The sequence below is a fragment of the Podospora anserina genome, chromosome 7 (genome assembly GCF_000226545.1).
Source record: "Podospora anserina S mat+ genomic DNA chromosome 7, supercontig 1".
In the NCBI taxonomy this organism is placed as follows: Eukaryota; Fungi; Ascomycota; class Sordariomycetes; order Sordariales; family Podosporaceae; genus Podospora; species Podospora anserina.
The window spans coordinates 627586-649940 of record NW_001914854.1 but is presented as its reverse complement, the minus strand read 5'-3'; the positions used below and the strand labels follow the sequence as shown (position 1 = coordinate 649940).

Here is a 22355-nt window from a genome sequence, read left to right as displayed (position 1 = left end):
ATAAGACCGGTGACAGGCGCCTGAGGGCCCCATACCTGTGTATCATTCCATTGTTGTCTCGTGCTCCCCTTTTGTAATCCCAACCCCAAATGACACTGCCCCAAACACCTGTATGGGGCGTGGGTTTCGCACGTTGCGCTTTCGCTCCCAAGCGCCATCCGTGATATTCCTGCGGCGTGTTTCCTATCCAATAACTCCGCTACCTAATTCTGTCAAGATTCGTCTCTTCGTATATATATAAACCGCGGCGCGAGGTACTGCATTGTTTTTGCTCTCCGTTATGAACACACCTAGCCAGTCCTGTTTATTCTGGCATGCATGGTGGGACGCCGGTGCACCTGTCGCCTCCGTTGTTTGTCCTTGTTGGATCTCAGCAGCGTGATTTAACGCAAGATCACATCTGCTGCTGCGTCCTTCCACAAATATTACCGCTCATCAGTCTATCCTGAGCTACCTGCTCACCCCCCTGCGCTATCGTTGTTCAGCTCATTCAGCACCTCCCTGACAACATTCATCTTGACTGGCTTCGTCAGGAACAAGTCACACCCGCTCGCCGTCGCCTCATTCCGGCTCAAATCGCTGCTTAGTCCCGTGAGAGCAACAATCTTGACCTTGTCAACAACACCCACGTTGGCCTCCATCTGCCTAATTTCCCGTGTGGCCTCGAAGCCATTCATGATGGGCATGCTGATATCCATAAACACCAAATCAAACCGCGCCCCCTGGCCTTCCAGAGATTTCTTGTAAAGTTGTGCAGCTTCCAAGCCATTGGCTGCAGTGAGAAAGGTGTGGTTGAGTTTGCGGACCACATGTGTGAGGAGTTTGATGTTGATGGGGTTGTCGTCAACAAGCAAGAGATGTCTGGTGGGCGCGGAGGGGGATTGCGCGGTGCCCCCAGCATTAGACGTCGTTGGTGAAGTGATAGGCTTATTAGTCTTCGCTTCCACTGGCACTGCCGGCCGAGGGTCTGGTCCGGTTATTGGTCCCAGTTCTGTTTTCAGTTTCGCCAGCGCAGGAACACCCGGACTGAGAGGGACAGGCGTAACCCATTTGGCGACGGCAGATGCTTGGGCCGAATTGATGGGCTGGACTGTGTCGATGTTGAGAGGCGTTTTGGCTTCAAGAGCCGCGCATAATACTGCCGCCAGTTTCCTGGGGCCCAGGGGGTGGTGGATGTGAAGAGGGTGATTCTTTGTTGTACTCGACTTCAGGCATGATGGCGGCCCAGAGCCTGAGCACAGCAACACCAAGGGCGCAATATGCGAATGTCTGACCATAAAGTCATCAATGTCTTTGTGTGCTGTACCATGAGACGCGCCAGAATCCAAAACGTAGATATCTGCGGTTGGCAGTGGCTCATTATGTGTTGGTATGGTCACTGTCATACCAATGGTCTCACCCGCGTTGGACTTCAAAGCCCTTTCGACATTCATGGTCCAAAGGCGCTGATCTTTGTTGGCCCCTGGACCAGTGTTGTTGGAAGCACTGTACGCTTCGCTCGTGATCAGACACAAAGTGCGACCAGCGAGCTGGCGTTGATGTGCGTCGAATAGTTGCTGTGGAGGTTGGACAGGCACTGCCACCGATGAGTCCGTCTCATTTTTATTCAGGGGAACGAGGACTTCGACGCATGTGCCTATGCCAACCGAGCTGTAAACTTCAACGAAGCCTCCGAGGTCATTGACCAGTTGCTGGACAATGCTGAGGCCGAGGCCCATGCCCGGTGAGTGGCTATTTTCCTGGGAAAACGGGGTGAACAGGTGATACTTCAAATAGTCAGAAGACATTCCCAACCCAGTGTCCTGCACCGAGAAGGATATATGCTCAGAAGACTTCCCTGTCTTATCCAGTCGCTGAACTGTTTTTAGTTTCACCTCAATCCGTCCAGTCAAGGTGTACTTCAGGGCATTTCCAAAAATGTTCATGACGATGCGCTTCCATGCACCGACGTTGACGGGCATTCTCCAGGCAGATTTCATCGCGACATGGACGGTGATGAGTAATGGACGGTCGGGTACGTTGCTGTTAACTGGTTCTGCTATCTTCTTGAGCATCGACGATTGCATGTGGAAGGCGTTCCCAGATAGGTGGCCGACACGGATGGCTTCCACAACTTCCTCCACGAGCAGCCCCAAGTCAGTGACTCGGAGCTGTGCAGCCGGTGACTTGTGGTCACGTTCCCGGCCGGCGTGGGTCACCACAGCGTGGTCGAGCAAGTTGTTGAACGTGTCGAGTAACGTTGTGGCGCAGGAGTCCAGCATATCTAAAGTCGACAAGAGTGGGTTGTCCAACATATTCTCTCGCAGCAACTCGCTGCTGGCCATGATTCCATGAAGTGGACTGCGCAATTCATGGCTAAGGGATGAAACAAAGTCTGACTTTGCGCGACTGGCGGCGAGGGCTTCAAGTCGTGATACCTCGGCCATGATGGAATTGCCGAACGCAGACACCAGACCGATATCCGTGATGTCGATAGCCCGAGTCGGGTCCTCCACCCAACCCAGACTGGCAGCATACCAGCATTCGCGCTGGAAATGCCACAACGGCAGGAAGACGACGTATTTGGCAGAGGGCAAAACTCGGAATAGGGCGTCAATGTCATCCTTCAGTCGTACAGTTGCTGGGTCTGGTTGTTGACGAGAGGACTGGAATCGCTTCCCAGGTCCGTAACTGTCATCGATCGGGCCATATTCATCAGCGGTAAACACTTTGCCCTGAGGGAACGCGCGGATAAACCGTTGAAGCGATACTTCAGGCAGGCGCGTCTGGGAAGAGTGAGTAATGTTTTCACCAGTGGGCCCTAAACAAGATTTGACAATGGCAGAGCAAAATGGGCCTTCTTCATAGTCGTGGAGAGTCCCTGGCTGGCTGTTCAGAGTGGGCTGGTCGGACCTGTCACTATAAGAACTTGGCACTGCGTCGAGAAACATGAAGCCATCCATGTCCATAGAGCGTCGAATGGTACCGGCGGCTCGGAAGAAGGTGGTTTTGATGTTGGCTGAAGATATGAAGCCACTCCCGTGTGATTCCGAGGTTTCCGATGAGGGGGCCGGTGGGTTTGCAATGGCGGCTTTGTCTGCATCGGTGCGAGCGATAGCCGTCTTCAATTGTTGTTCCATCGGATTCTCATTGACCTCGTCCCGCGGGGTTGTTGGAGGTGTCTCGGAAGGAGTCTGTCTGGCTTCCGACAACAAAGAGAGGCCAGACTGGCCTGACTCGATTGACGACGATGAAATGACATTAATCGGTTCCGGTCGTTGAGACCCATCAGACGACTGTACATCAGTCGAATCAGTTCTGTCGGTGGATTTGCCGTCGTCGTTGGAACCTCCAATGCTGCCCCGCTGCTCCGTCGTTGTCGGAGGATCGAGGTCGCTGGGCGCCGGCCTAGGTATGGCACTCGCACGGGAGGGCCGCTGTGAGGGTGGTTCATGCCTGATGAATCCGCTTAACCCTTGTATTAGCTGGGCCGAACGATCTCGGCTCTGCTTTATCCTAACATTCTCCAGATGCGCCATGATGGCGACAGCAATCTCGTTCATAATCTCCACTTTTTCGTCATCGTCAAACTCATTCAACTTGCTGTCCACCACGCAGTAGCTTCCCATCAAGTACCCAAGCGAAGAGACCAGAGGGACCTCGAGGTATGATCGGAAGTAGGGGTAATTCTTGACATATGGGCGGTCTTTGTAGTCGGGGTGTGTCGTGAAGTTGTTGATGATATATCTCGTTCTATTCGCAATGACATCGGGTCCTGTTTTCACCCATTCACCTGTCTCGTCCATAAACGCGTTCATGGTTGCCGGACACACACCATCGCAATTCCTCAGCTTGCAAACACCTATCGCGATGGTGTCTCCCGGGTCGGAGATCAAGTCAAAAAGCGAGTGTGATCGCGTGATCTCCGAGACGACATATTGGTATGTTCTATCGATGAGAGACACAAAGGCTCTGTCGCAGCCCAGTCGCAGGGCGCCGAGTTGAGTGAGGCCATTGAGGATGGGATCCGAGTTCAGCGTGGCCTTTTCGGCGAAAGCGGCGGGGAGATCTGGAGGGAACGAGGCGGCCAAGAGGTAACTACACAGGAGGGTCACAGTTAGGTGAGTGAGATCAAGGTGTTGGGCGCGGGCGTGGGCGACGTACGCTGCGATCTCTCTCTGCCTGGCTCGCTCAGAGCTCTTCACCTCGACGGCGTCACTTGCTGCCACAACGGCCGGCACCGGTGGCTCGGGGCCATTAACCGACATTCTAGGGCGTTGGATGCTAGGGCTAGAGGGCAAGTGGGTCTTGCTCTGCCTACATCGTTCAGTTGGATGGAGACGGTGCAAGCAAGATTGCAGATTGCAGAGGAAGGATCAAAGACCTGGTATTTCCTGGTGGCGGTCGCAACCCAAAAAGGCTGGCGAGCGTGCCTGTACTCTGTACCCCCAGTCCAGGCCCAGGGGGGGCGGGTTGAGTGGTGTCAACTTGGTTGCGGCGGGGAGCCGGACAAGACCAGAATGTTTCCGTGCCAAGTTCCCGTACCTTAGCGTCCAAGTCTTATTGCTCACCTGCTCCCCCAAACTCTTCGCTCTCTCCGGCCACATTTGAAGCAGCGTCTCTCGTAGCCCAATGGTTGTCTGTTATAGCGATAGGGTGATTACTCCTAAAAGGGTCATGGATTTTTTGCCATGGCTGCGGTTCCAAGATTTTCGCATTGATTTCCATGGGATTTTCGGCGCACACGTCTTTGGGAATGCAAGATCGAGATCGAGACGAGTGGCGACCCACAGAGGGGCTCGGATTTCGGTTGGAAAGCAACCTAGCTCCGCTCACATGAGACACCCATGACCGCGTTGAGCCCTAACCCTAGGTGACATCACGACACTCTATCCTTTCTGATGGCGAACATGTCACGGTTATCTAGGTCTAATGTAGAGGATAAGCTGTAGTCATTGACCATAACATTTATTGTCCCTGTTGACTTCCAAATGTCCTAGCCCGGCGTGGTTTTGAAAGGTTCTCAATGTTAGATGAACCTCCATATCCGACACAAGCACAATGACGTCACTAGCCCGCAGCGACGGTAACGCAGCAGAGAATTTCCTAGGGTACGGGGTACTTGTTATCAAGCGACGGTCAGAGTCCTTGAAATTATTAGTCGTAGCTAATCGTGTCTGGTGTGTTGTTTCTGTGACATTGAATGTGAACAATGTTAGGTAAAGGTACGGCTATTCCGATATATCATCGCGATTCCTAAGGCAAATAACACATTAGAACAACACGGCTGGGTAAGGACAAGTACCTACTCTAATTTCCAGATCAGAGCAGATGTTTGAAACCTTACTTCCCCTTAATCTGACCACATCACTCCCTCTCCTGCTCCTCCAACACCGTCTTCAAAAACTGAAGCATATGTTGCAACTCCATCGGCATCTTCTCACCCCCCGTCTCCTTCTCCGCCGCCTCCTTAGCCTTCTCCGCCGCCTGATGATCCAGCAGCATTTCAACCAACTTCTCACTATGCTTCCTTGCCCGACTGGCATACACCAACGGCGTCTTCCCGCTCTTATCCTTGACATCAGCCTCGGCCCCCAACTTCAACAACTTTTCCACCACCCCAACCTGAAACCTCTTCACCGCCGATATCAAAGGTGTTTCTCCCGAAGGCTCATGCACAGCCGTCAAATCCCCGTGTAGATTTGTCGCATACTCCGGGTAGAACTCATCCAGGAGCATCTCAGCAAAAGTTGGCTCAAACTTCCTGATGGCTAGATGCATAGCAGAAAGGTTCTTTTCGTCCTTGATATGTAAAAGAGCCGGGCACTTGTTGAGCAGCCCCCGGCCGGCATTAACCGCCCCGCCTCTCGCAGCCCAGTGAAGCGCGGTTCGCTTCTCCTCATTTTGAATCTTTGGGTCCGCTCCGGCCTGGAGAAGGAGGTTCACAGTATCGCCTATCCCGTCATAGCACGACAAGCCCAGCGGCGTGTCGCCTTCATCGTCTTGAGCATTGACGTTTGCGCCATGTCGAAGAAGCCACTTGATTGCCTCCCCTTCATCACAGGCACAATGAAGAAGGGTGCCGCCGGCATCAGTTTTGATTTCGATGAGTTGGGAAAGCCCGGGCTTTTGGTGAATGAGGTAGCCGAGGGTGACGACGTTGGCGTATTTAGCCGCGTAGTGGATAGGAAGCCAGCCGTCGATGTCTCCGACTGTCTGATTCATCCCTGCGCGTATGAGGTACTGGGTGACGTCCTTGCCGGCGAGCACTTGACATCGGGCAGCGAAGTGAAGGGCTGTCCACCCGTCCTCGCCGAGAATCTCACCTGGCTTGACGCCACCAACGTTTGGGTCGAGGAGAATCCTCACCACAGCGAGATTGCCTTGACTGCAGGCCCAGTTCAGGGCTGACTTTTTGGGCGTCTCGTCGATGGCGTTGGGATCAACTCCGTGTTCAATCAGCATGGCGATGGTATCCGCCTGTCCTCGCACCACGTCTGACCTGGCAGCATGAGAAATAATGGTGAGCCCATCCTCCATGAGGCGATGCGGATCAGCCCCATGCTCCAGGAGAATCTGAAGAGTCCCAGACTGTCCCGAGGCGGCTGCACAGGCCAGAGGTGTCACGCCCTTCTCAGCCGCCACATCAACCTGTGCTCCCGCTTCGAGTAACAACCGGACAATATCGTTATGGCCGGCCTGGGCCGCGAGGTGCAGCGCTTTTAGACGATTCTTTGAACTGGTGCTATAGTTCAAGAGCGGCACCCTGCCCGCAGGAGAAAGAGATTTGATACATTTCTCGACATATCTGGTGCTGCCCAGTTCGCAAGCTCGAAAAAAAGTCCGAAGGTTGTCTTTGACGGTGCCTGTGGGAAAGACGAAGGACTCGGTAGGGCCGACGCCGCGGGGTTGAATGGGGGGCATGGGGTCAAGACAAAGGCGGGGTGGAAGATCTGTGGGAGAATGGGCTGTTGTCTATTGGAGCATCGTTATGGGTCTCGTAAATCGGTGATATATAAGTTGCCCGGCCGGTGCTCGGAGACCATGATGTTGGTAGGGCCCTACCTTATGTTGAGAATGTACCAGGTGCCCTGGGGTGGAAGGTTTCCAGAAGGTGTGACTGTTGCCTGCACCGCCCGCTGACTGCAGCAAACGTGAAAGAAGGAAGTGTGGTGGTCTGGAGCGCAAAGAATGTGGGGGCCGCACTTTGAACCTCATTTGTGCAACGCCGCTTCAACATTCCCCGCAGAGAAACACAAGAGGCATGGTGATCAGATCGACAATGGAGGAAGAAAAGAGCGGAAAAGTTTGAATTGCGAGCTGATGCCCAACTATAAGTTTCCGTTGATCGTCACTCGTCGTCGAGTTAGGCTTCCGCATTGTGCTACGTCCCGACCTTGTCAGCCTAAGTTCCTCCGGGAAAAAAAGAATTACATAATGATCAGGCTGTAAAAGAAATGCAAAAAGTAAACGTCGCCTGCAGGATTCGAACCTACGCTTCCGAAGAAACGGCCTTAGCAGGGCCGCGCGTTAACCACTCCGCCAAAGCGACTTGCAAGTACAGGTTGGACTTGGCATTGATATCGCTAACGGGGAGCTACCCCTGAGGCCCTAACAGCCCTGCCCAGTTGCCCAATGTGTCACAAATCGCCTCCCAGCACGCAAATGGCCGTCAAAAAGAGTTTGTGTAAATTGAGGACCGTCGATTGACACACATCCTCCATCACCTACGATCAACCCAACCAAAAACAATCCTCTCGCACCTGTCCAAAAACCCGTGGACCTCTTCCGCTGTATGCCACGCTTCGTTGAACGCGGCACTAAGCTCCATCTCTCCTCTAAATGTCCCGAGAAACAACCCCAGTCCAGTGCCCAGCTCCTCACCGGTCACCCAGGGGTTATGAACCTCTTACCTCACCGACGCGCGAAACAATTAGTTTGTCGATGAGGCCCATGCTGGAAATGGAGACAGAGGGCTTAGAATTGGGTGACGGGACCGGAATATCCCACTTGTCGTTCTCGGATTGAGGCAATGGAAGGGAAGGGGTGGCCGCCGTCCAGATGTATGGTGCCAGAGCAAAGTGGTCTTTGTCGTCACGCACGGAGTGGTAGAACTGTCGCATTTGAGCCAAGATATCGAGAAATTCGTCGTCTCGTTTGCTGGCATCGGTAAAGACGGTGGCCGACATCGTTACAGCAAGCTTGGCCCCAGAAACAGAGTGATAAACGGCTGCTGCATGATGGGGCCCGTTGAAAGGCGGCTGGCAGCTTTGACGCTCATTCCGAAGAATGTAGTTGATGTACTTGACCAAGGCGCCAGCATCAGGCGGCGCCGAGAGGCTCTCGGTGTGGAGATCGCGGACTACCATGGCAATGGCAGCGTGGAACGCATGGGTCGGCGTCGCACCAATAGCCTTGAGCGCCGCCAGCAGTGAGGAGACACGATCGGCAGAAATGGTATGAGCGACTCGTTGATGTTTACCAGGTAAGGGAGCGCCTTGACGATATGGAATGCCGATGCTCCCAACTGCTAGATCTTGGGGTGCGTTGTTGGCTTCTTGTAGTGCTGCTTGTTTCGCTTTCTGCTCGGGTGTGGGAACTGGAGGAACAGCGGCAGCCACTCGATAAGGTGGACTCAGGCGTGCTGTCTCGGAGCCATCGAAGATGGCAAGTTGCATGGTCGAGCACTCACCCAAAGCCTGTGAGGCGTGATGAACGAAGGCATTGAGAAGTTGTAGAGTGCCAATGCCATCAATGATGTCGTGAGGGGAGCGAAGGACGATGTCACGGCGGACCCCTGAGTTAGGAGAAGTAGGTACGGCAACGACAAACAATGTCGCAAGCTCTGGAGCAGGAGGGTCCGAATTGGCCCATTCCACTCCAGTCTGCCCGTCTGTAATGAAGTGAAACGTCTTGTCAAGCCAGGCGGCGCGGGCGCCGTCGTCGGGCAAAATCGCGTAGGTCTTCTTCCACTTCTGCTCATGGCGGTCAAAGTGAACTTGGGCACCGATGCTGGGAAGTTGGTGTCGAAGTCTCAGCCATGCGGCTTGTAGAGCTGCGTCGAATCTTGGCCCGACCGCAGTGGCATCCTGGCCTTCGAGAACCGGGATAGTCAACGACACATGGCCAGTGATAGCGAAGTGCATGCGGCCGCTCCCTGCGTACTGTTTGACCAAAGAAGAGTAGAACACCTCGGCCTCGTCGGCGTCACGCTGCCAAATGCCAGGGCTGATCTCGCGCCAGATAAAGTTGTCGTAGACTGAGGGAGATGTCATGGTGGTTGCTTGAGGTGTGTCTGAACTTGGACATTTCATCCAATCTCTCTCGTGAGGACAGCACCTCACCCTTTTATCTTGATCATCTCGGTCTTGATTTCCGCCATGTGAGCAAGAAGAGCAACAACGGAGCGTGTAAGTCGGGAAAAGGTCGGGAAAAGGAGCACTTCTGTGATCGTGATCTCTCGGCAGAGTGGCCGTGGTTGGTGCAGGTCTCCGACTTTTAGCCATGCCACTGAAGCGAGACACCCATTGCCCACCGAAGTTTAGCCATTTCGGCACGTTTGAGCCAGTGATCCCCGCCATAAAACCCACCAAATCAGCGGGGAAACGGAGGCATGACACCGACGAGATCTGGGGATCATCCCAAGTTGGCAACCCTGACAAATGCGCTCCTTGACCCTTGTCCTCCATGAACACTGATAAAATGCTGTCCGGTCAGGATTTCGTTTGCCCACGACTAGGTCCCTCAAGCCAGGTATCAAGGCTCGGGAGATTGATACACATAACGAATATCCGCCATGTCCAAAGCAGCCACAACCACTTACACAGTTGAACTTCCGAGCGATGCCGAGAATGCATCACGATCCACAGCAAGAGCTTCTTTCCAAGTGGACGACTCTCCCCCCTCTGAAGATGGTCAGGCCCAAGGGCTCACCAAGTCGGTTCTTCTGAAGCTCGCCAGCGCTGCTTTCTCTTTTTTTGTGTCCGGTGTCAACGACGGTAGCATCGGTGCCTTGATACCACACATCATCCGCGACTATGGTGTAACCACTGCCATTGTGTCTGCCCTGTAAGTTCGACGCTCTCGCTCATTCGACCAACCTAGGTATACAGGCATCGTGTTGACACAGACAAGATATGCGGCGAGTTTCGTGGGCTGGTTATCTGCCGCCTTGTCCAACACACATCTCAATCATCGCCTTGATCTTGGAGCTATGATGGTTTTAGGCGCTGCCTTCCAAGTCGTCGCCCATGCACTGAGAGCATGGCCCACGCCGCCGTTTGGCTTGTTCATCACCACCTTCTGGTTTGCCAGCATCGGACAGGCTTTCCAGGACACACAGGCAAACACCTACGTCGCCACGGAGAAGGGTCTGACTGTTCACCGCTGGCTTGGTTTTATCCATGCCATGTACATGGCAGGATGTCTCGTTGCGCCATTCGCTGCCTCCCCCATCGCGTCATCGCCTTCCGGAGACGGATCTTCGCAGTGGTACTTGTTTTACACCGTACCTCTGGGCTTGGGTGTCGCTAACTTGGCACTGGCCATGGTGGCATTTCGGGATACATTCCGCCTTCGACCCCGTGTGCGTGCTCTTGATCCCGGTACTGTGGCACCCGAGAAAAGCGCTTCGGCCCTCATCAAAGAGACCCTCACGACGCGAAGCGTTTGGGTAATCAGTCTGTTTTTCTTCTTCCATCTCGGGGTTTGCGTCACCGCTGGTGGATGGGTTGTGGAATATCTCGTGGATGTCCGCGATGGCGACTTGAGGCAGATGGGATACGTTCCAGCTGGGTTCAGCGGCGGTTGTCTCTTGGGTCGCCTCCTTCTGCCCGATCCAACACACAAATTCGGCGAGCGGCGGATGATATTCATATACTGCCTGTTCTGTCTAGCGTTTCAGCTGGTATTCTGGCTGTAAGTATCATCACATGGTGGCAGGACAGGAGATATTGTGTGGGGCAGTGAGGCTAATCGAGACTTGTTACAGTGTTCCCAACATCATTGCTGCCTCGGTCGCCATCAGCTTCTTGGGGTTCTTTCTCGGGCCATTCTTTGCGACTGTCAGTACCCAACCTGCCTAATTTGGTTTCATGAATCGGGGTTTTAGCTAACAGTCGCCAACAGGCCCTTGGGGTGGGCACGCGGCTCTTCCCTCCCGACATCAGATCTACAGCACTGCCCTTCCTCTTCGTCTTTGCCCAACTTGGTGGTTCTCTGTTCCCGATCGTCACCGGCATACTGGGCGCCCACGTTGGAGTCTCGGTATTGCAGCCTGTCCTTGCGGGCCTGATATCGGCCTCGGCAATCGTTTGGCTATTTGTTCCTCAGCCTCAGACGAAGCGAGAGTAGCTGTCACTGGTACGCGGCAGGTCTCAGAAATGATCAAAATTAAGTAGCATTGGCTAGCTTTAAGAGCAACATGAAGGCCTTGCTCGAATTGCGGAAAATCTCCTTCATTGCATCCCTCGGCCGATTCTCGCCTAAAAGACCACGCAAAGTTCCAATCCTTGGGCTGTCAGTCTAAGCAGGGATGAGATGTTTGCCTTGGGGCTTACTAACAGTTTTGGGGTATCAAAAATCGTAATCATTAATCATCAAATTCGTTGCCTTCCCTACTTTGGCCGCGATGCGGAATGCGCTGAACCGTGAGACGAAACAGGGTACAAGGTGTGATGATGAACGCCAGTAATGGACTCCGAGTCGGGTGCATGACTTGGACTGGCAAGGTACTCGACTGCATCAGGGGGAAGTGCACCCCATGACATGCACATCAGCCCTGATAGGAGAGCTTGCTGGCTGAGGTGGTACCAGTGGTGATGGTGATGGTGCTCCTCTGGTGGGTGTTGAGGTTTTGGTGATTGATGGCTGGCGGTGTTGGTATGGTTCATTTTTGCTGTGAGTGAACCTGAAAACGTAACAGTCACCTAGGCTGTGTTGCGGTGGTGGGTATGTGGCTTGTCTGCAAGAAGTATTGAAGAGATCTGTTGTAACAATGGTGGGAGAGACAGCTGTATTGACTGAAGTGGCAAAACTGATGTTTTATAGACAAATGAGCAACACTACACCCGATACTGGTGCTTCCCCTCTTCCATGGTGTTGGGATGGGAAGACGGTGAGGTGATGTTGATGGCGTGACAAGCACAGGTGGACGGTGGTGTGACAGCGGGGCCGGCCGATGTGCCCCACAATCCCGGGTCCCACTTCCGACGTGCCGGGGCCGACCGGCCCCACTGTCTCGGGAAAGGGGTCAGGGGTAAAGAAGCTTAAACTAACGACACCCGGCTTGTGAACAGCGGCTCAACGGCGCGCTTTGAAGCCAGTCAGTCACAGTATCTAACCCGGCGAATGGCGGTTTTGCTCGAGTCAAGACACTCGCGCTACGGAACGCCGGAGAATGGCGACGTCACCCCTGAATCTCGCCTCCCCGGGAGCAAAACCTGATCCCATCTCATATGTAATCTCTTGAAGCAGCAGAGATCACTCAGACAAGATTTGTCTCTCAACACTCGACACTCTCACCAACATGTCTCCAAACGCCAGCTCGGTCGCCCCGAAAGGCATCCAGCAGTACATCGCTGCCAGACAAGGCGGTCCGTTCCAGCTGATCAACGCACCTTACCCAGTTCCTGGGCCGAACGAGATTTGCATCCGGAACCGTGCTGTTGGTCTGAACCCCCTCGACTGGAAGAATCTTCACCATGGGATGATGGTCGATTCTTGGCCCGAGATCTTCGGCATCGACACAGCTGGTGTGGTGGAAGTTGTTGGTAAGAATGTTCAGGGGTTCAAGGCCGGTGATGCGGTCATGAGCTTGGCTGGCCATGGTGGCCGTGCCGGTGCTTTCCAGGATGTAACGACCGTCCCGGCCAACTACGCCTGCCGCAAGCCCACAGCTTGGACTTTTGAGCAGGCTGCTTCTGTTCCGTGAGCAACCCCTTTTCACTGCACACTGTATCTCTTGCTAATCTTGCTTCCCCCAGAATCTGTTACCTCACAGCCGTAGCCTCCATCATCAAAGGCCTCGGCGTCCCCCTCCCCCACCTCAGGGAGCTCCCCAACGAGAGGATCCCCAACCTCGACGACCTCACCAGCCCAATGACCCCAGGTGCCACCCAACCCCAGGTCAAACCCCCCCTTTTGACCTCGGTCCTCGTCATCGGCGGCTCTTCCGGCGTCGGCGCCTCCGCGGTCCAACTCCTGCGTGACGCCCTCCCCCACCTGGTAATCATCACAACCAACTCCCGCGCCCACAACCAGAAAGTCACCTCCCTCGGCGCGACAACCTGCGTCGACCGCAACATGAAGCCCGATCAAATCGCCAAGGCGGTTCGTGACGCCTCGCCTGATGGGAAGGGGGTTGACGCAATGATTGATACTGTTGCTGGGGCGATGGCAGGGAACAAGGAGATCTTCGGGGCGTTTAGGGAGGATGGGCCGAAGCTGTATAGTCATGTTATGACGGGGGAGAAGTTGGAGGTGCCGGAGGGGGTCAAGGCCGCGATGGTGTTTGGCCGGATGGCGTTCCAGACTGATGGGGGCGGGGCGGCTATGACGAAATTGGTGGATTTGGTTGAGTCGGGACGGTTTAAGCTGCCGTTGGAGATTGAGGGTGTGGGTAAGGGGTTGGGGGTTATTGGGGCAGGGTTGGAGAAGCTGAGGGGGGGTGTTAGTGGGACTAAGTTGGTTGTTTCTTTGTAGGTTTGTTATTTTGAGGTGTGTGAAACCGGGGACGGGTGATGGGAATTTCAGATGTATCATAGATGGTAATTTTGCGATGTTTACAAATCGTTGTCAAATCTGTTTGCAAGCACAGGCCAATCGCTCACTCACTTGCTCCCATTCACTCTTGCCCCACCAAAAGTTGTTGGTTACACACAGCTTTTTAAGTGAGAATTTCTGACTGTAGGCCTCATTGCATTCACCACATTCGCTCACACTTTTCTCAGTGTCCTTTAATCCTCTCGACTTCTCACTCAAACCGAATGCACACAAAAACCAACACACCCACCTCACAATGGCTATCCGACCACCCCTCCAGAAAGCCCTCTCCCCCTGCATCCTAGAAGTCGAACGCAAATTCCACTCCCTCGCCGTCCGCCACCTTACCCAAAACGGCGGCATCCCACCCTTCCAATCCCTTCGCTCACTCCCCCTCCAAACAATCCGCGACACCTACTACGACAAGTCTAACCTCCTCTCCTCCTCCGGCGCCTGGATCCGCCGCCGCAACGGGATATGGGAAGCCAAGATTCGGAAAGGCGGTGACTTTACCAACTCGCGGTTTGAAGAGCTCAACAGAGTGAGCGACATTGCGGCTTGTGTCGAGAATATCACGGGGATTCAAGCTCATGAAAAAGAGGATTTTGGGCTGGGGATCATGGCGGATTTTGTTACCACCCGTGAGACGTGGATTGCGGATGAGGAGTTCAGGATTGTGAGGGATCATATTGATTTTGGACATGAGGTTGGCGAGGTGGAGCTGCAGAGGGTGCTGGATGGGGAGGCGAGTGAGGAGGAGAAGATGGGGGAGATGGAGAGGATGGATGAGAGGATTGAGAAGTTTATGAGGAGGTATGGCTGGGCGTTTAGGAAGGGGAGGCCGGTGGGGAAGTTGACGGCTTATTTTGAGATGATGGGGAAGAAGAGATCATAATCACCACCCGTCGGCAGCATTGTACAACAACTATACCAAAGGCCTGCTTCTCTATAATTTCTCAGCTCTGTTTAGACTTGCACTGACTGTGGACCTGATCGTCTGTCATTTCTCATAACCATTCGACGGGGAACTTTGGGGCTTCGGAAGTCAGAGCTGCCCATTCCTCACTGCTACCCAGAGCAGCCTGCAGCTTCTGATATGATTCTTCTGTTGCGCCACTGGTGTCGATCTATTCATCTTAGTGACACACTCATTCTGAAGATGGTATTCTTCCATACGACATACTGTGATTAGTCTGCCCTCGGGTCTTGCGTAATGGCTCAAGATTGGCGGGTTTGACTCGCGAAACTCGGAATACCGCTTGTCGAATATCTCGACTGTGTCGCCAAACCGACCTAATTTTCTCGTGATAACCCTTTCTCTCGCGAGATCTTCGGGACAGTCAAAGAAGAGAATGAGCTTTGGGGGTCCAAACTGCGAGGTGTCAGTTAGCAGACTCAGCCGCCAGCTCCCGAAATAATGAGTAAAGTTGCGCCAGTTCGGGTACTTGCCACTGCTTCAAATTCTCTAGCCTGGTCCAACCGCCGGGGAAAACCGTCCAGCAGGAGGGGTCGACCAGCGGTAGAGGATACAGGTTGGGCCACGCGGTGATACAAAAGTTCGTGGAGTATATGTGTTGGTAGGAGCTCTCCACGGTGGATGCACCCGGCGATTAATTGGTCTGCGTTGGGTGATGACACGGTTTGCCGTAAAAGGTCTCCGAGGGAGAGGTGGTCGACGTTGTTGGCTTCCGCCAGCATTTTGCAGAGGGTACCCTTTCCCGCTCCGGGAGCACCTGAGAAGCGGTCAGCCAAGAATGAAATGTTGGGGTAGTGATACTATGATGACTTTACCGATGACAAAGATCAAGTCGCGAGTTCTACGGGTTTCTGGCACCATTGTTGAGTTGTTGATGTTTCGTTCTCCTATGGTAGTGTCTCAAAGGCAAGAGAAAGAGACCAAAAGATGAGCTTAGAATCCGTCCACCTAATAACAGGGTGACTGCTGAGTCCTCGATGAATTGTTTGCTTCTTAAGCAGAACTTTGCAGGCCTCATGCAAGGATCCGCATGAGTCTAAGAGGTTGTAGACTCCCCGCTTGATGACTGGGCGAGGCCTACAGTGTTCGCCTCAGCTTTCTACGAGCCCCTCATAGCCCACACCTTCTCCAGTCACTGAAGAATTGGGGGCACGTGTGAGGCCTACTGTATGCCCTCTTAAGTCATTCATTGGCATCTCATCCCTCACTCTTCATTCTTCTGTCCCCAAAGCAAAATCATAACAACACAAGCTTTTGACCCAACAACACACCCAATATGGGAACCATAATGTGGCTACTAGCCCTCTTCACCATCATCTTCATTTTTCTGCACCACCTCCATACCCGTCGTAACCGCGGCCAAATCCCCGTCTCGGTCAACTACCACTTCACCCGCCGCTGCAACTACACCTGCGGCTTCTGCTTCCACACCGCAAGCACAAGCTACATCGAAGACCCCAACCGCGCCAAAGAAGGTCTCCGTCTCCTCGCCAACGCCGGCATGAGAAAGCTCAACTTTGCCGGCGGCGAGCCCTTCCTCTACCCAAAGTTCCTCGGCGAAATGATCGACTTTTGCAAACAAGACCTCAAACTCGAGTCAGTCTCCATCGTCACCAATGGTAGCCTAATCAGGGAGGACTTCCTCCGCAAGCACGGCAAAAACCTTGACATCCTCGCTGTCAGTTGCGACTCGTTTGACGAGGCGACCAATATCCAGATTGGGCGCGGGACAGGAACCCAGGTGAAGAAGCTGTGTGAGATTGCCAGGTGGTGTGAGAAGTATGGGGTTTTGTTCAAGATTAATACCGTTGTTAACCGGTTGAATTACATGGAGGATATGAATGAGCGGATTGGCGAGCTGAAGCCTTTTCGGTGGAAGTGTTTTCAGGTGTTGATTGTGGCGGGGGAGAATGACACGGAGGAGACGCTGAGGAATGGGCACAAGTTTACTATTTCGGATGGGGAGTTTGAGGGGTTTTGTGAGAGACACAGGGGTCAACCGTCGTTGGTGCCGGAGCCGAATAGTTTGATGGCGAAGTCTTATCTTATTCTTGACGAGTATCTGAGGTTTTTGGACAGGACGGGGAAGCAGCCTTCGAGACCGATATTGGAGGTTGGAGTGAAGAAGGCGTTGGAAAGTGTCTTTTGGGATGAGGGTGCATTTTTGGAACGTGGGGGTTTGTATGATTGGGTCAAGCCTGAGATGGAAAAGTCATGTGGTAAAGGAGGACGTGAGGAGTTGGACTGGTAAATGACACAGCCCTGGCAAAAGGAGGATGATGCGAAGAAGCGGGGGGTAATGTGTAACATACAATCGTTAGGTAGGTACATGAAGGTTTACCATTTGCGAAGCTAAGGTACATCACCCTCAGGCTTTTAATCAGTCAGGATCCCACCTGCAAAAATACCATGAGAACCGCCGCGTACCTGTTTACACACACAACTTTCGTTAACGTCCCATAGCTTCACGGTAGTAAGGGTGCAGACTCACGCCGCCGTTGCTCCCAGGGCTTCCAAAGGCCGTGGTGTCATGGCAAAGCTCGTAAAGAGTAAACAAGCAAGAACAAAAGCGGTAATGACGCCCAGTTTCTTCGAGGCGTCGACTAGACCGTGGAGCACCCAAATGGGCACGACCAGCATCACCAGACCGGATGTGACGGTCACTATGGACACGAAATGATCCATGGTCTTATCGCTGTAGAAATTCACCGCAGTTTCCGAGCCATCTGGCAGCTGGTCGGCGGAGCTGGTGCCATCGTTGCTTCTTCCCATTTCTATATCCCGGGTGTTATTCCTGGATTTGTCCCTCCAGAAAGGAAGCGTGCGCAAGAATAAGAATTTGTCCATTGCCCGACGCAGCGGCGTCTTGTCTCGCGGGGCGAGGGGGATGAGGTCCTCCGTGTGGTCAAGATAAGCCATTTCCTCCTGAGATATTGCTTCATTGTCATGGTTTTTGTGCCAGGTTTTGAGGTTCTTGATGTCCCAGGGAGGAACTGTCGGATAGTTGAGCAGGGCGGTCTGTTGAATAATGAACTTGTCTGGCAGCGGTGAGTAAGGTAGATGCTATAGACTCGGCCTCTCAAGGGACCTGCACTCACTATAACGATAAAGCGACGTCGAGATCTGGTCTAAGAGCTGAGATCTCTCGGCTACCATGTCTTGTCTGAATGTGCCGTTGTCTACGTCCTTGTGCTCGCGGCTCTCCTTTTCCACGTGGAGGAGCTGCTCTTCCAGCCTTGAGACTTCGTCTTGCATGCGAAGGGCCACCCGGACGTTGAGGCTCTTAAACCGACGGGCAATGAAAAGGTCAGACTCGGAAGCCAAGAGCTTACAGTAGGCCTGATATCCCTCATGCTTCCATGGTTTTTCTTGAATCGAAGTACTTGAATGCGATGCAGGTTTGACCGTGGTAATCAGTGATGCAACGGGCGGTGGTGGCGGAGGGGCCAGTGAGGAGGGCGCATTGCAAGAATCCACTGGAAATTGATTCTCAGCAGATGCATTAGCAGCGAGATCCAACCAATCTGGTTCTTCCATCTCAGACAGCGTGGGAGGATATAAAGGGCTATCCATCATGGCCGACGGGAAATGGACAACGCGCCCGCTTAGGCAAGCAAACGTAACAGAAGGAGCGAACGTAAGCCTAGACTTTAGAGACTTGACGAGCCTGTTATGTGCGGTTGGGAGAGTCGCTTGCCGAAACGCTAGCTCTGCGAAGGATTCGGGCCTTAAGCGCTGAGCCAGGAAGCTTGGCGATTGTGCGAGGGTGTTGATGATCAGGCTCGACGCCACGTCAGATATTATTGGACTATTCACAATGGGGATGTCTTAGCTATATAAAGCACAGGCGCCTACTGCTTTCTGAGCCTATATATACAGCTCGAGACCTCAGTGCGACTCCTCTCCACATCGTCCCTGACCCTCATTCTGCAAGATCAACAAACTGTTTCGACCATGGAGACCAACCCTGCTGTCACCTCCACTCAGGCGGCATTGGCCGACAGAGAAAGCCTGCTCTCGATCCAGAGACAAGGGCACAGGCACCGCAACTATGCGCACTTCAGTCGTTTTCGCTTCTCCAGCGATGTTAAGATTCTCGAATGCCTTGCCCACATCAAAGCAACCCAGGCAAAGAAAGGGGCGGTGCCACGGCCTAACCCTAGTATTCAGTCATCGTCCCAGAATACCAATGCCCAAAACCAACCTGATGGCGGGGACCAGAACTCCAGGGGTAACAACGATGGAAATGCCAGCGACTCGGATGGGGAAGATGACCAGCAGCGTCAAGGTCTCGCCCAGGTGACGGAAGACGGCTTTTCACGGTTACAAGCGCTGCAGACGCTGCTGGAAACCTCGGACCCGGTCATCTCTAACCGGATCCGATGGCTGAGGATCGAAGACCCGGACAATTTTGTGCTGTTCTGTCATCTTGCCGCCCTTAAAGCGCTGCAACAGCCCTGGGATAGGGTCCTCAAGCGCATTCGAAGCAACGTGGATGAGAGCATACAGCTGGTGCCGGTAATACAGCAATACTACCAGAAAGTAGTGGGTAGACCGCGCAAAGCTTCAGACCAATTTATCAACCTGGCGCACCGCATGGAGAGGTGGGACAGCAATTTGGCCAGGTTCGACGAGCAACATAGGCGGTGGAAGCTGATCCCCGTACGGGGAGATGCACCAATAAAACAGCCTCTGGAATTCCACATAGACATTCGGAAAAGATTCAACACCATCTGCTCCACAGAGAACACGGAGTTCTTCTGGTGGGCGGAACAGGCTATCCTCAGAGTGCTGAGCCGGTTCGACGCTCACCGTGAACACCAACCGCTCCGAAACACGCCATTCATGCCATACACAGCTAAACATCTCATCGGTGTGGTCGAGCACATATATTCCCAGCTGTGGACGGAGTGCTCTTCCTTAACCTGGTCTGAAGACACTTCCCGCCGGGTTTACAGCCTCGCGCGCCGGTTTATCCGCACGTCGCTCACCGAAGATGAAGAGACAAAACGCATGGTAGACGTGGCCGTAATAGTGGACTGTTTCGTCAATAAGGTGTGGGTGGATGTGGGGAGGGGTATCTGCAAGGCCCTGAAGGCAGGGCAGACCAAGTGTTCCACGGACGACCTCGAGATCCCCAAAATCCTTCGGCACTCGCGCGCAGAAAACAACCTAAAGGACACGTACAAAATTTGGCTCGTTTCCAGCCACAAAAGTGACCCCAACGCCCAGGCAGCCGCCCTCATCGAGGCAGATCCCGGTCCGCTGCAATATCAGGGAGTGGACAAGGTGAACCCCAGCGAGCTCTCCCGGGTCTGCGCCTCCGTGTATGATAGGCTTGGGCCCGCCAGACTGCCAAACGCAACATTCTTCAGCGATGCGTTCCCTGAGCCGGGGAAACCGTACCTCCTCGTATTTGAGGGCCCCTGGTGTATCAAAGTTGTCAAAATCTCGACAGAGGAAATTATTCACATGGGCTGGCATCCTCTTGCGAAGGGCCAATCCGGGTACGGGCGGTTCTATGCTATTCCAATGGGAGGCGTGAAAATTCCTGTATTGACAAGCATGGAGGAGACCATGGTTCAAATGATGATTCCGGATGGTCGGTTGGTATCGAGGGCGGATGTCGCGAAGCAGATGGAAGACGAGGGGTGAACACTGCCAAGAGGTGTTGATGACCAAACGGATGTCTAGATAGTGTGTATCGTTAGAAGGGAAAGCGAAAGGGGTTATGGTGAGGTACCAGGTAGTTTGTTATTTCATTCAGTCGATGTCAAAAATCACGCTTGCTTTTCTTATGTACCGCCTTATCATGTCGCTAGAGAGGGAGTTATACTCCACGCTTTGGTAAACACACTCTTGGACCTCAAGCTCTGTAGACTTTGTCCTTGCCAGGAAAGTTGTTTTGATAAGTGGATCCAGGGGTCCACTCTTGCCCCTGAACCCCTGGAAATGCCAATGGCTTGTACTATTTGCCATGTTTCAGGACATGTGTGATGGGCGCAAGCGGCATTTGAAGTAGTTCGTTCTCAAATAAATATTAAGACGAGAGATATTGATAGTTCTGGTCGATGTTGAACGGATCGTGTTTGAAATACAGGTTATGAAATCAATGGGTGTATATAAGGTGTCAAATTCCAACTTCCCCTGCAATGAAGTCGTGCCTAAGCCCTAGATCACATGAACGATGAAAGGTGGCAATGTACAATGGTCTTAAGCCAGCCACGGGATTCGCTACCGAAAAAGCTCCAGCTTTAAGGAGTTAGCGATTAAGACGACCTCCGGGGTTTTGGTTTAAACTCATACCTCGCTGAGATGCCTGGGTGCTCGTATTTGATACACATTTTGACTGACCTGTATAATGAAGTTGAGCATGTAGTTCAGATTCCAAGAGATACCTAAATGGAACGGGGATAACTCAAACATACGTCCACGTTATAGTTTCCAGATGGAAACTTCTCATTTAGAAGACTGTTTAGTTTCTCGGGACTGATGCACCTGCTCGGAATGCTAGTGGTGGATGCAGCAGGTATCGGCAGCTTTCTTCCGGTTGTATGGTGTGGGACCGTAAGAAACTTGTCAGACATTCTGGTGGGAGGGATAAACAAGGGTCAGTGAGTGTTGTAGGTGGTGGTTGTTTGGAATTGAACAAAGTTTAGAGAATGAAAGGTCACTGGCATCATGAGGACCTCAAAGATGGTCCCGAAAAACGACACCATATTTATTGATCCAACATGGAATCTGCCTTGCGGTTACTGAGATGGGACGCTTTCAGCTCGGTGTAAACTGACAAACTGCATCTCAACAAATTGAGATAACCCCGGCCTTCGATAATGAAATATGGCCAATCAAAGTGGGAAATGGAGAGACTAGAGCAAAGCCACGGGCGGTTCGCAAGGCTTTCTTCCACATTTGGCTAGTATAAATAGGGTCTGAAAACAGCACAGGCCCGAACCTCGGCCCACCTTCAGCTGCAGGTGACGGCCGCTGCATCCACCACTCTAAGTCGCGTGTCGCTCTACGAAAAGCGTACCCGCCTGTGGTGGGCGCACACCCCCCTCCACTTCCACAGAGACAATCTGAAGCTGGAAGTACATATACTTCACAGCTACATTGCGCTCCGACCAGAGACATAACAACGGAGACGGAGGTTGACCCTCTGAACACCTGCCCCGCTCGGCCTTACAATTCATGCACATCTGTAAATTCAACCTCTGTCATCAAGTATCTCAAGTCGATCATATTTATTGGGACATGGAGGTTTAGAGATGAGATGTACGATTCCCAACACCCTCTTCTGTTTGTTCGGTTTGCAGCTGACATACATGTACCAGGTATCATTTTCACCAAAGTCCGGAAGACATGAAGGCAACTAACCACGACATTCACCAAAGAACCAGCAAATAGATCTTTGCGCGAGATAGAAGATGTCTTGCTGTGTCTTCACGAATTCTTGACAGCTTGGAGACGGTGAATTGACAGGTGCTGGGAAATGGCAAGTATGTCTCCGATGCTCGCATCCGATGAAAGAAAGTACAGCTGGGTACCTACGCGGCACCTCAACCAGCATTCGTAACTGCCCACCTTGCAGACAAGATTGTCATGGATGCGGAAGATGCTGCCAGCATCGGCTCTCAGG

General features: G+C 53.0%; 12 protein-coding genes across 12 annotated transcripts, besides 1 other annotated feature; 5 read left to right on the top strand and 7 right to left on the bottom strand.

Annotated features, from left to right (window-relative positions):
- Positions 1–458: 458 nt before the first annotated feature.
- On the bottom strand, positions 459–4247 carry PODANS_7_2980 (uncharacterized protein; the record flags this gene model as incomplete). The annotated part of the gene is made up of 1 exon (XM_001907686.1): positions 459–4247. One exon carries the CDS (start codon positions 4245–4247, stop codon positions 459–461), a length of 3789 nt encoding a protein of 1262 aa, XP_001907721.1.
- A 1099-nt stretch (positions 4248–5346) lies between these two features.
- Positions 5347–6903, bottom strand: PODANS_7_2990 (uncharacterized protein; the record flags this gene model as incomplete). The annotated part of the gene is made up of 1 exon (XM_001907685.1): positions 5347–6903. The coding sequence occupies one exon, from the start codon at positions 6901–6903 to the stop codon at positions 5347–5349; it is 1557 nt and encodes a 518-aa protein (XP_001907720.1).
- Positions 6904–7450: 547 nt separating this feature from the next.
- Positions 7451–7531, bottom strand: a tRNA (tRNA-Ser).
- Positions 7532–7877: 346 nt separating this feature from the next.
- PODANS_7_3000 (uncharacterized protein) lies at positions 7878–9668 on the bottom strand (the record flags this gene model as incomplete). Its single annotated transcript, XM_001907684.1, has 1 exon — positions 7878–9668. One exon carries the CDS (start codon positions 9666–9668, stop codon positions 7878–7880), a length of 1791 nt encoding a protein of 596 aa, XP_001907719.1.
- A 107-nt stretch (positions 9669–9775) lies between these two features.
- PODANS_7_3010 (uncharacterized protein) lies at positions 9776–11331 on the top strand (the record flags this gene model as incomplete). The annotated part of the gene is made up of 4 exons (XM_001907683.1): positions 9776–10047; positions 10084–10896; positions 10970–11042; positions 11107–11331. 4 exons carry the CDS (start codon positions 9776–9778, stop codon positions 11329–11331), a joined length of 1383 nt encoding a protein of 460 aa, XP_001907718.1.
- Positions 11332–11370: 39 nt separating this feature from the next.
- Positions 11371–11570, bottom strand: PODANS_7_3020 (uncharacterized protein; the record flags this gene model as incomplete). Its single annotated transcript, XM_001907682.1, has 2 exons — positions 11371–11488; positions 11542–11570. 2 exons carry the CDS (start codon positions 11568–11570, stop codon positions 11371–11373), a joined length of 147 nt encoding a protein of 48 aa, XP_001907717.1.
- Positions 11571–12505: 935 nt separating this feature from the next.
- On the top strand, positions 12506–13680 carry PODANS_7_3030 (uncharacterized protein; the record flags this gene model as incomplete). Its single annotated transcript, XM_001907681.1, has 2 exons — positions 12506–12906; positions 12963–13680. The coding sequence occupies 2 exons, from the start codon at positions 12506–12508 to the stop codon at positions 13678–13680; spliced, it is 1119 nt and encodes a 372-aa protein (XP_001907716.1).
- Positions 13681–13996: 316 nt separating this feature from the next.
- Positions 13997–14635, top strand: PODANS_7_3040 (uncharacterized protein; the record flags this gene model as incomplete). The annotated part of the gene is made up of 1 exon (XM_001907680.1): positions 13997–14635. One exon carries the CDS (start codon positions 13997–13999, stop codon positions 14633–14635), a length of 639 nt encoding a protein of 212 aa, XP_001907715.1.
- Positions 14636–14747: 112 nt separating this feature from the next.
- Positions 14748–15577, bottom strand: PODANS_7_3050 (uncharacterized protein; the record flags this gene model as incomplete). The annotated part of the gene is made up of 4 exons (XM_001907679.1): positions 14748–14867; positions 14924–15112; positions 15193–15473; positions 15532–15577. 4 exons carry the CDS (start codon positions 15575–15577, stop codon positions 14748–14750), a joined length of 636 nt encoding a protein of 211 aa, XP_001907714.1.
- A 415-nt stretch (positions 15578–15992) lies between these two features.
- PODANS_7_3060 (uncharacterized protein) lies at positions 15993–16967 on the top strand (the record flags this gene model as incomplete). Its single annotated transcript, XM_001907678.1, has 1 exon — positions 15993–16967. One exon carries the CDS (start codon positions 15993–15995, stop codon positions 16965–16967), a length of 975 nt encoding a protein of 324 aa, XP_001907713.1.
- Positions 16968–17203: 236 nt separating this feature from the next.
- PODANS_7_3070 (uncharacterized protein) lies at positions 17204–18289 on the bottom strand (the record flags this gene model as incomplete). Its single annotated transcript, XM_001907677.1, has 2 exons — positions 17204–17754; positions 17815–18289. The coding sequence occupies 2 exons, from the start codon at positions 18287–18289 to the stop codon at positions 17204–17206; spliced, it is 1026 nt and encodes a 341-aa protein (XP_001907712.1).
- A 381-nt stretch (positions 18290–18670) lies between these two features.
- On the top strand, positions 18671–20371 carry PODANS_7_3080 (uncharacterized protein; the record flags this gene model as incomplete). Its single annotated transcript, XM_001907676.1, has 1 exon — positions 18671–20371. The coding sequence occupies one exon, from the start codon at positions 18671–18673 to the stop codon at positions 20369–20371; it is 1701 nt and encodes a 566-aa protein (XP_001907711.1).
- Positions 20372–20950: 579 nt separating this feature from the next.
- PODANS_7_3090 (uncharacterized protein) lies at positions 20951–21303 on the bottom strand (the record flags this gene model as incomplete). Its single annotated transcript, XM_001907675.1, has 3 exons — positions 20951–20968; positions 21023–21070; positions 21145–21303. The coding sequence occupies 3 exons, from the start codon at positions 21301–21303 to the stop codon at positions 20951–20953; spliced, it is 225 nt and encodes a 74-aa protein (XP_001907710.1).
- Between the last annotated feature and the right edge of the window lie 1052 nt (positions 21304–22355).